The sequence below is a fragment of the Colias croceus genome, chromosome 1 (assembly GCF_905220415.1).
Source record: "Colias croceus chromosome 1, ilColCroc2.1".
In the NCBI taxonomy this organism is placed as follows: domain Eukaryota; kingdom Metazoa; phylum Arthropoda; class Insecta; order Lepidoptera; family Pieridae; genus Colias; species Colias croceus.
The window spans coordinates 560,961-573,815 of NC_059537.1; the positions used below are offsets into that span (position 1 = coordinate 560,961).

Sequence of the window (12,855 nt, forward strand, 5' to 3'; positions counted from 1 at the left end):
GATTAAATACATAAGATGTGATTTTATTAAGGAATTATAAATATTTATGCGGACCTGTTTAGGAAGGCATCCTACAACTCTACGAAGTGAGCCAGCAAGGGATGAGAGTTTAGATTTAACATGGTCTATTTGAATGTTCCAGGATAAGCCACTATCTATTCTTAAACCACGATATTTTTCATCGCATTTTTGTTGAAGTGGAATTCCATTCAAAGTAATTGGCACGTGAGGTGGTATTTATACGAGATTAGCGTGTTCAAACAAACAAACAAACAAACAAACATACAAACAAACAAACAAACTCTTCAGCTTTATAATATTAGTATTGATTATCATCTCGGTATCTACAATCGGTTAAACAACAATTTTTATAAAAAATATAAACGGATTGCGAGCTATCTACCCTAAGTTGATAGGTTTCTTGGAAACTGCTGATTCAAGATGTGCGGTCATCGAACCGTGAAGTCCAGAAAATATAATAATGAGACAATACTGAATTTATAGTTGGTACATTTCATAGAGATAAATTCGTATCCTGATCGATTTTTTCTATTTGTTAAAAATGTACAACATTTAATAGGCAATAATAATATAATGTAAAAAAATGAAAATCTAACAGTGGTTTTGCTATCAATCGAAAGTAACAATTCAGTACAAAAACCTGATACCAGAAGTTTCCACGTGAATCTATCTATATGTTTTAACAGTCATAAAGCTGGTTATACACACCTGGTTTAGCAGCTCGAACCTTAGCGTCCTTCACCTCCTTGTTCCCCAGACACACATCGGTGTCAGTCGACTCCGGAAAGATATCGCACTGGAGGTAGTCCGGCATTGACAAACCGAACACTTCCAGGAAGAAACCGCAGCGGCGCATTGTTTCTGTACAAGTTTACAGTAAACCACAGGAATGTGTAGTTTGTAGTGTGGTTAATTATTGTAGGGACAAAAGTTTTGATTGTGTGTTTCTTACGATTTAACTTAATAACTACTACCGAATTCATACATTGTTTTACTATTAGATAGCTTTCTTTTATTGCTGGATGTTTAAGGTTCTACACATTACACACTTTTTATCAAAATAAATATCAAAATTGAGCGCGACTTTATTCATAAGAACGATGAAAATTTTCTTGTCAAACAGTTATCTTCGAATCCACTAGAACCTTATTTTAATGAAGAAAAATAAAATTTGAAAAAATTTTATTAAAGAAAACAGAAACCTATTTGAATTTTGAATATGAGTATGTTTATAAAATTTTCACAATTCAGACATTTTACGCTTAAGCGTAAAGTGTTTGTACACTTGTGGTTCAAGTAATGGGAAAATTAATTTCCTCAAGTTGGGAAACTGGTAACAGGTAACAATTAATGGGAAAACGTTGGGGCTTGTGAGGGGAAGTTTATGAGATACTACGGTTGAAATTATTTCAACCAATGCTGAATGTTTTGGTTGTCAACAATAATTTGTTTGCTGTAGTTAGAACTAAACTGGTCATTCTTTAAGATAATAAAATGATATGTTTATTTATCGGTGATGATATTATAATCCATAAATTCACATTATTTTTAACCGACTTCAAAAAAAGGAGGAGGTTATCAATTCGGCCAGTATATTTTTTTTATGTATGTACACCGATTACTCCGAGGTTTCTGAACCGATTTACGTGATTCTTTTTTGTTCGATGCGATCGTTGATCGAATCGGTTCGATTCGATGGTGTCGAATTGGTCCCATAAAAATTTTATTCGGATAGGCCCAGTAGTTTTTATTTTATGAGCATTTTTGTCTGTAGGTATTTGTAAATTTTGCAAGTGCAAGTTTGAAGTCGGTTGTTTTTAACGCAATTATCACTTGTATAACTTGCTTTTAATTAAACAATTCAAGTTGTAAGCCATTTCTGAGATGAGATAAAAATTTCCAATAAAATTTTATGAGAAATTAACCATCCATATACATTATGCTTCGAAAAGTTGAGTCGAAGGCATACAGAGTAAATAAATTCTTAACTACATTTATGTATATCACAGTAAAGTCCAAATTACCTTGACACAGGCTCCTGCAGGGCCGCACCATGTGGCCCAAGGGCCCACATTTGGGGACGAACAGGGAACACAGGAACAGCGCTGTCAACTCGTAGCAGCGCACGTCCACCACTGCATCGTAGATCTCTAAATCCTATACGAGATATAAAGGCTTTTAAAGAAGGAAATTATTTAACTACGAGAATATTTACTTTACGTAAAATCAAAATTATGTTTACACAGAAGAACTAACTAATTGATATTAGCGTAATGTGACAGTAATTAAAAGATTGTTGTTAATTAATATTCCGGTATATTCACGGTATTTATTAATTATTATGACATCTAATGTTTGCTATTGCCTGAGAAAATATAATATCTGCAATTTTTATCACGAACACTATCAACATGTTCGCGGACCTTCCATTTCCACGTTTAAAACTGTTATTCTCATGTTCCCAGATCCCACGCATTACGATGAAACATACAATTTCAAATCTGTACAATAAATCAATAAAACAAAATGATCGTATTATGTTCAATTTAAAATACGATTAAACTGTGTACTATTTTATCAGTTTTATAACATTTAACCACTCCTTTTGCAAAATTAATGATCCAATTTGATTTGATTTCAAACAATCAGGCTAGTACAAGCTCGTTTCTCAAGTGAATTATCGTTCAATTAAAACATGCAAGTCATAAATAACGTATTGTTGTAGACGACACGGTGTCGCGGTGAAGTCTATTGTTATGTGACTAAGATTGATTCCGCCTTGGTGGCTTAGGCGGTGTATAGTGCAGCGGTTCGGGTTAAGTTTTGTTAAATGCTTGAGAGCTGAGTAGTTTGACGTTGGAGTTGTATAAGGTTCTAGTGAAGATGTAGAACTCTCAATATTTTATGTTAACTAATATTATGACCTGTACTAAATCTACAAAAGTTAAATAATCAAATTTTAAATTGTCAAAGTTGTAGTTAATATTATAGGGTGCAGAATTATAATTTTATATCACATTTTTTGCAATTTATTATACCATTTAAGGAAAATAAAATATCACAGTAATTACTAACAAATATAGAGCGTTACATTTTTGAATAAATTAATTATTTATAATTTGCATACCCCGTATGTGATCAATAACTTATCAACCCTTGACTTCTATAATGGCGTGTTAGTCTCTCGTGAGTAAACTGCCTTAATTGCTAGCTTAATAGATTAATCATTATTCCATTGTTAGGGGTAAATCGATGGATAATGAAGGAATAATTTCGGGACAGACGACGCTATTCTTTCTGTGTTTAGTGACGTTCTGTGAGAAAACAATTGGTATACGATATCAAATAATTATTGGTAATGAATGGGTTATAAAATGTTTTATAATTTAATACATTTAAACAATAGATATCGAACTTTTGAACTATACATTTACTCATAGAACTATCATTACGACTGAATCGATTCTGTCGATATATTTTTTGTCTAATCATTTAAAACATCAAACGTCAACCTGTAATAGTTAGTTAATTAGGAAAATAATAGCTTCGTCTTTCATCATTTGTAATATTATCGTACATACCACACATAAGCTCTTAAATATCAGACAATAGAACAACACTATAGCTGTAGGAACGTCGGCATTACAGCCGGTTTGCGGTAGATAAGGTATCTAGATAGATTCTAGTGCCGAAAACATAGTCTGAATTCCTGCGAGCTTTCCCTGTATTAGTTAGATATTATTGTATTCTGTTAGATAGTTAATTGTATTCGATTATCACGCTATTATGTGTATGTAAATGCTGAAACAACTAGATGGAATTGAATGATTAATGCTCACACAAATACACATACAGATAAACGCCGCGCTGTGTGTTATTTTTAGGTATTTGTCATTAAGACCTGTTTTTGCGCTAACTATTATGTACGCGTTAATTTAAGTTTTCCGATGTTTTACAATTTTTATTGTTATTATTAATTTTGATGTTTGTAGTTATAGCAAAACCTAGAATCTTTTCATACAAAACAAGAATACATAACAGGCAGTTTAAATCATATTTAGTGTCCCACCAAACGCGGTCAAGTACTCAAGTCATAACCTCCTCGGAAGTCACTTAACCATCAAAGTGTAAACGATATTTAACTTCAAGGGAAGCCCCACAAACATAATGATCGCTGACATCTGACCTCGACGTATAGATAATTGACGAGTCAGCTAAGCGGATCGAAGGCAAATGGCTTCAGGACCAATTAATTTGTGTATATATACCCTCCCTCCACGGCCTGCTAATCGGTGGCCGCGGTGTCTCCTCACGTACGCCGTACAATAATTAGGGAAACCCTTGGGCTGAATGCTACTTTCTCGTTTTTCATATAAAGGTATAGAAGATTATAAGAAGCACTGTTAGACTCCGTGGCTGACTTCTAGAAGTTAATATTGGACAATGTTTTTAAAAGTTTCAAAGTCGAAGTAATAGCTTTAGTGACTTTTAAGTAGAAAAACCACTTTGCTTGTATTTAAGCTATTGCATAGCTTCTATCGCGGGCCTTGAGCGCGGGGACCAAATCGAGAAATTCCGTAACGAAAAAACCTCACGCTCCTCACTCCGACGGGCGGAGGTGTGGCTTGAAGGCATAGCATGCAATAGCGCAACCGCCCCAGTCCCCGAGTGCCACTCGTCGTTTTTTTATATTTTAATTAAATACAGCTTTTTGAAAATTAATTTCCCCCATCCGATTAGTTTCAAAGCAGAAATAACGACATTTCTCAATCATATTGATATGCAAAATAATTGACTCAAATCTCCTTAAAAAAATCCCATTGAAACGTTAACATCAAACACTAAATAATTAACATTACAAAAGCGTTTCCTTTGAAAATCTATTCCATAAAATACTTATTACAAGAAGAGAAATTTATCAAACCGTAAATAAAAATACTCGAGCTAAAATTTCACCATAAATAACTTAGCGAATAATACGGATCATTAATATTTAGGGCATGATTGCAATAAAAGTGCTCAGATTTATTCCGTCAAGTTCTGCTTTTAATTACACCGTAAACAAGTTATTATGCCGTCTCGAGAATGCTTCATTAAGCTTATGAGATATTAATGAATTCACTTAGTAAGAAATACAATTACTGAACGCAATCCCGTATTTCCTGGGAATTACCTTAATAGGCGTACAGGTATCAGAACCAAGATAAGACTGGTACGAGCCCTAGTTTTCCCTATCTTCCTATATGGAGTTGAGACATGGACAATTCTGGCCCGAGAAAGACAAAGGATTGATGCATTCGAAATGTGGTGCTGGAGGCGAATGCTGAGAATACCTTGGACTGCGAGACGCACAAATGCATCAATCCTGACCCAGCTCCATATAAAAACCAGGTTATCCACCATATGCCAACATCGCATCTTGTCATACTTCGGCCACACGATACGCAGAGGCGATGAAAATCTAGAGAGATTGATAGTGGTTGGGAACACGGAGGGAAAAAGATCGCGTGGTCGTTCACCAACACGATGGACAGACCAAGTCAAGAACTCATCTGCCACTACTTTTTACACGGTCGTAAGAGACGCCATGGACAGAGACCGGTGGAGGCAAATCATCCGCTCCAGATGCAACCCTAATGCAAGCAGATTTAATCTGTAATGTACAGCTGCAGTTCATGGAAGGATTTGATTGTAACTAGTTCTAGACATGCAGTCTACGATAAGTCCTCTATTTATTCAAGTCAAACTGTTTACAATCTTGAGTTCGTTTCCTGGCTATAAGTATGCCTTAGGGCTGATTTTTCAATAGTTGGTTAAAAATTATTCATCAAATAACGTATTAAACTACCATTTCAAAAAATAATATAGTTAATCTAATTATTCGTATTTGACAGTTTACAGGTGGGATTTTAAAATGTTCGTGCAATACTTTATTGGACGGATAAATTTTAACCAAGGATTGAAAAATCGGCCCTTAATGTCACAAAAGTGTCGATGAAAATGACTATCGCTAGATGAAATATAGGCATAGGAGCAGAAATACCACGGAGCAGTCACCCATCTATAGACTTAGTGGGTTAGGCTGTTTAATCGCTGATAAAGTGCAACTAGCCATGAAGCCTCATCTCACAAGTAATCTGTGATAATACTTGTGTATACAGGCAATATTGCATGTTTCACAAACTCAAAACTCAAACTCAAACTCAAACATTTATTTATTCAATTAGACTTCTTCGAGAAGCACTTTTGAAACGTCAATACATATTTTTATCATTTACCACCGATTCGGAAAGCAGTATCTATGGAGAAGAATCGGCAAGAAACTCCATAGTTGCTCTTTTAAATCATTTCAGTATTACAATTTAATTTTACAAAATATGTAAGTAACCGTATGTATATATTATCATAATATGCCAAAGAACTGTCCTGCGGTTCTCACGCGACAACCCTCCATGGGTTTTTATCTTCCATATATTCCTTAATGCTGTAATAGGCTCTCTGAACTAAGACGTTTTTTACATAATTCTTAAATTTAGCACTACTAAACTCTTTAATACTATGAGGAATTTTGTTGTAAAAAAGTATACCTTGACCCATAAATGAATTTTTAACTTTAGCTAACCGGTAAAATGGCATTTCAATTTTATTTCTGTTCCTTGTGCCATAACAGTGTCTATCTCCTACTCTTGTGTGTGAGTCTGCGTTTTTGTGTACATATAAAATATTATTAAATATATACTGTGATGGTACAGTGAGGATACCAGTATTCTTAAAGAGATCTCTTAGTGAGTCCCTAGCACGTAAATTATATATAGAGCGTATGGCTCTTTTCTGTAATATAAATATAGTTTCAATATCTGCAGCCCTGCCCCATAGCAGAATTCCATAGGACATAATGCTATGAAAGTAGCTAAAATAAACCAATCTAGCCGTGTCTACATCGGTGAGATGCCTTATTCTTCGAACTGCATATGCAGCTGAACTAAGCTTAGCAGCGGTGGCGGCAACATGGGCCCCCCATTGTAACTTCTCATCTAGTGTCAATCCAAGAAAAACAGTAGAATCCACAGGGTATAATACCTCCCCGTTTAAAATAATATCCCTTTTCACCTTTTTTACATTTGGAAGGATAAATTCTACACAATTTGTTTTTTTTGCATTTAGTAATAAATTATTAGCAGTGAACCAATTGGATATGCGTAAAAGAGCAGAGTTTACTTCGTCAACGTTTGAGTCATGTCTATCCACATTAAATATTAATGAGGTATCATCTGCAAACAGTACTATTTCACACATATCCTGCAAATAATAAGGCAGGTCATTAATGTATACCAAGAACAAAAACGGTCCTAAGATAGATCCCTGCGGAACACCTATGTTAATCGGCGCACCGCGAGATTTCTCTCCATTAACAACAACGGTTTGTACCCTGTTCTGAAGATATGAAGCTATGAGGTCCTGAGATAAACCTTTAATACCATAAAAATTTAGTTTCCGTAATAGAGTGGTATGTTCTACACAGTCAAAAGCCTTAGAAAGGTCACAGAATATCCCTAAAGCATTCTTTGAATTTTCCCATGCTTTATATATATGTGACAAAAGAGCTATTCCAGCATCAGTAGTACAGCGCCCCTTTGTGAAACCAAACTGTTTGGCGTGCAGTAAACCATTTGATACAAAATGACTACATAATTGGTTTAAAATTAATTTCTCGAAGACTTTGCTCAAAGTTGGTAAAATGGAAATTGGCCTATAGTTATTACAGTCTTCTTGGTCACCACTTTTAAATAAAGGAATTACTTTACTTAACTTTAATAAATCAGGGAATATACCACAGTCACAACATTGATTAAATATAAACGCTAAGTGGTTGGCAATGTTTTCTATAATATTATTTACTAAATTTACAGACATTCCCCAGAGATCACATGTTTTTTTTAAGTTTAATGTTTTAAAAGTTTTAACAATTTCCTCTGCAGTCACATGTCGCAATTCAAATAATACATTACACTCAGCAACATGGTCCCTCAAGTAGGACTCCGCAAGCGCTGATGAGGAATTTAATTTTTCGGTAATACTAGCAGGGACACTACTAAAAAAGTCTTCAAAAGCAAGCGCAACATCAGCACTTTTGTCAATGACCCTACCAGCATTAACAAGTTTTATGGTACTATTTGATTGGCTTTTGCCCATTTCGCCATTAATAATTGCCCAAACCGTTTTAACTTTGTTATCAGAGTTGCGTATTTTATCTCTGACATACAAGCACTTGGCAGTGAAACAAACTTTTTTAAAAGTTTTTGAATAATTTCTAACATAACTAAGAAATGACATGTCTTTGTTATATTGCTTCATGCCATATAACTCATATAAAACGTTCCTGCATCTGTGTATACTAGGTGTTGCCCATTGGCTAAATGGTAAATCCTTGGTAATACTTAAAGATTTAACTTTAAAGATTTTTTCAAACTCATTATGAATTAAATTAAAAAACACATGTTCCTAAAGCGATATTACTGGACAACAATGTTTATGTTATGTATAACGAATATTTTAATGGTTGGTGTACTGTTTAGATATATAGAGGGTTTAGATGTTCTGGAAAGGGGAAACTAGTAGAAATAATTTATATAATAAAAATGAATCATTAAATTTCTAAGTGAATTTAATTCTTTTTTTTATAATATTCCTGGAAGTACGTAATCTTATTTCAATAAAAATAAACGCTAACACAGTGTAAACAAGACATACTTATAGTTATAACATGATATCATGAATTGTACTGCTACCATTTATAAAACTTACTGATCAAAAAGCTTCTAAAACATTCTTTTTTACGAATGACTACCGAATATACCGAAACAATACCGAATATAATTATTCAAATACCGCATCATGAACGATTTTTTATGTCCTATAATGTAATAATTTTCAAATTAGCAATTAGCATTAAAATGCTGCAATAAAATCCACCAACCTGCTGAGCATCCCGCTGCCCGAAGTGTCCAATATAGTTCGGGAACACCGTGAAGTTATACGATATCCGATGCTGATGGCAGAAGCTGACGATCACAGGCAGACATACGCCGGGCGCCGGATTGCGCGCGCCGGGCGGCTCGGTCGGCGCCGGCCAGGTCACCACGGTGGAACGGTTCACCACTTGTGATACGTACTGTAGAACACAGGTTGTTAAGTGGGGTAGAAGGAAAATAGAAAAGAAAAAATATTCGTTGGTAGAAGCGAGAGCACGTCAAAGTATTTGTTCCTTCATTGATAGCATGACGACATTATGACACGTAAAAATTAGTTCCTTTGCACTATTGACGATATGAATACTTTGATGATAGTTTGATCAAATGCTCCAATTTCCACATTATGTCTATTTTTCTTTCCATAATAAAATATCAAATACAAAAATTCATTAACAATTCAATTTTTGCTACAAATTACTCGTCATTACGAATGTTATTTAAAGCTAAAATTGAAAATAAACAAACGAAGTAAACATGACAATGCATGTAATTTAATTATAAACCGTACAAATAATTGAGTTTTCTCTGTTTATTTTGCTCCGCAATTATTACATGCATTTTTATTTACTTGTATTGTGTATAAATTTTAAATTTTAAATAAAGGTTTTTTTAATAGGACTTATGTAGATAACAGTATGCTAGTCGTATCTTGAAAAATTGTCATCAACCATCGCCATGATCATCATATTTCCGTGATCACTGCGCAGCTGAAGCGCTCCTTCTATGATGATCAATTCTTGGAGTCAAATAATCAAAGCAAACTATTAGAGGTCATTAGATCCTAATTTATATTATAAATGCAAAACTCTATCTGTCTCCTCTTTACGCGTAAACAACTGAACCGCTTTTGATGAAATTTGGTACCAAGAAGACTTGAAATATGAGATAGAATTTGCTTTATTTCGGAAATCTCACGGGAATGTAAAATTTTAAGCTATTGCATAGTTTCTATCGCGGGCCTTGAGCGCGGGGACCGAATCCAGAAGTTCCGTAACGAAAAACCTCACGCTTCCCACTCCGACGGGGACGGAGGTGTGGCTTGAAGGCATAGCATGCAATAGCTATACCGCGGCAGTCCCCGAGTGCCACACGTCTTTTTTTATTTTACGACGCGGGTGAAGTCGCGGGAGGAAAGCTCTGGTATAATAATATAGACGTTTCATGAATATTATTCTCGTCTTACGAGAAGCACACTATTGTGCGGATAATGGAGAATGCATGCATTATAGCTTTGTTTTGTCTTAGAATGCGGATTTGGGAAATTAATTAAATTATTGAATTTCTAAGCCAATTCTGCTCTATAGTTCAGGATATATAATCACGTAATAGAGGAGCTTAGACGTCTGCACTAACTTTATGAGATAGGTAAGTTTAATGATAGATTAGTTAGACTTGAAAATCTATTTTGACATTGTAATGAACAAAGCTTCTTTTCATTTATATTCTCATGAGAAAGTATTTTGTTCTTAAAATCTCTGAACTGAATTATTTTTTAAAACCTTCAAGAAGCTACTTTAAAATAAAGTGCTCAAAAGCCCTTTATTTAACAGACCATTAATAAAAATTATTGAAAAACGATCGCGTAAAATCTGGTGTTATCATTCCCGTATGATACCAATTTCGATCAACTCTTTACCAAAAATTAATATCACATTTGTTTCGTCAATAAACATTTATAATGAAACCCCATTTCGGCGTGATGCTGGGCGGTGGAAATATGTTGATTAACGGGTAGTTTCACAAAAGGCGAGATTAATTGCGGTCTCATCGGTCGCTGTGGCCACGTGAGGGGAAACTTAATTTTGCCTAACCTTGCCTCTGTGAGCTCCGAATAGCGATGTAATATTTTAAGAATAATGAAACTGGGTAGTCTTTGATGGGTTATTTTGAAAACCTGCCTGTGGATCGATTGAATAAGTGAATCTGACGTTCCTTGCGTATCGCGTCAGACGGCCTATCTTTGTTTGATCCGACGCTGATCCTTGTTATGAATTGAAAAAAAATTCACCATAAAAATATAATTGTTTTATTTTTTTGCAAGCTCAAAAATGGAAAAAAAGCCAACTCGTTCCCAAAAACTCGTTCCCAAATATTTATTACAAAATATGCTGTATTGAACGGCTTTATATACCGATGAACAAATTTTAATCAAAACTCATTCGCTGTAGTTAGTATTAATTACTATGCGATTGCAATTATGCATATAATATACTTTCCTCTAGCACCACTCTATATATTTAAAAAAAAGTAAAAACCTAAACCAAAACAGAGAAACAGTGTAAAGATGGTGTAAAGCGACTTTTTACATTGAATGAAATCCAACTATGCATAATTTTCGTATTCAAATATACTAGTTACAACCATACATATTCGTGTTAATTAGTACAGTGCCTAAGCATTATAAATTTACATAAATCCATACTTAATATTATAAATGCGAAAGTAACTCTGTCTGACTGTCTGACTCAATCACGCCTTATCTATTGAACCAATTTGCATGAAATTTGGTATAGAGATATTTTGATACCCGAAAAAGGACATAGGATATGTTTTATCCCGGAAATCCCGGAACGGGAACTATGCGGGTTTTTCTTTGTCTGCGCGGACGAAGCCGCGGGTGGAAAGCTAGTCCGCAATAAATGAAGGTACGCAAATAGACGCCATCTAATATAATTGGGTTGCTTGTACACGATATATTTTGCTCGTGAATGAATATTTGTCAATATGATTACCGCCTCCGAGTTGCTATTTTTGGGCATCCTTTGAAAAGGACGTTCTTAGTACTTTTGTATGTGTGTTGTCGTAACATGGTTTATGTTACCGATTTGAATTTAATAATATTATAAAGCTGAAGAGTTTGTTTGTTTGTTTTAACGCGCTAATCTCAGAAACTACTGTCCGATTTGAAAAATTCTTTCGGTATTTATAGAGAAAGGCTATAGGCTATATATCATCACGCTAAGACCATCAGGATCAGAGCAATGCGGGTAAAACCGCGGGGAACAGAATTATGTTGCCTTACATAACTTCAACAAAGCAAATTGTAATTTATTCTGTTCATAAATACTACCAAGAAACACATTTGACTACATGTAGTGTAACAATTATAAAGATTATCCAAGAAATAATTATAATATATCAGTAAGTATACAACAGTATTTAAAACAAATTAATCAACATATTTGATACGCTTACAGCATGTAATCAAGGTCACACAAAGGCCCTCAAAAGTAAGTAACGTATCTTCTATACAAAGTAGCCTTTGATAAGTCCTGGAAACCTGATAATTGAGTCAGACCTGCAAACGTAGACCCAAATTACGAAGTCAGCTTTTAATCCCACTTCTAAGAACACCCGAAGGGATTACCTTTTCATTTTAATTTCGTACAGATTGGCATCTTTAAAATTGTCCTCTGATCCCGTTGGATGAACTTTATAAATTTGGGTATATTTTAAACGGGTCAAATGATAAAAAGTAGCTATGTTTCCTTATTAATCATTTTTAAATGGTAACAATTGATGAAATTCAAAAATAATATCAACTCGAACTGGAAGTATGAATAAGCGTGTCAATAATGTATATTGACTTGATTGATAAACCCCTGTTATAAATTAATATTTATGTATTTAAATTCTTTCCGAAGCGCTTTAGAATAGTCCTCTTACAGAGCTAATTTGTACCACCGGTACGGTTCAGTTTCTACGACGAAGAGCAACATCGTTAACAAAGCGGCGAAATCCAATGCGTACATATTCAAAAAAACAAAAGGCTTTAAGGGAAAATACCCCAAAGTATTTCATT

The 12,855-nt window shown here is 34.5% G+C and overlaps 1 protein-coding gene across 1 annotated transcript in view; it reads right to left on the reverse strand.

The window, feature by feature from the left end:
* The window catches only part of LOC123696421 (atrial natriuretic peptide-converting enzyme), a 111,813-nt gene that overhangs the window by 24,246 nt on the left and 74,712 nt on the right, over positions 1 to 12,855 (reverse strand). Inside the window, exons 7-9 of the mRNA XM_045642582.1 lie at positions 8,999 to 9,193; positions 2,046 to 2,178; positions 730 to 882 (exon numbers count right to left, since the gene is read on the reverse strand). Of these exons, the coding sequence (XP_045498538.1) occupies positions 730 to 882; positions 2,046 to 2,178; positions 8,999 to 9,193 (481 nt within the window). The remainder of the gene's footprint in view (positions 1 to 729; positions 883 to 2,045; positions 2,179 to 8,998; positions 9,194 to 12,855) is intronic.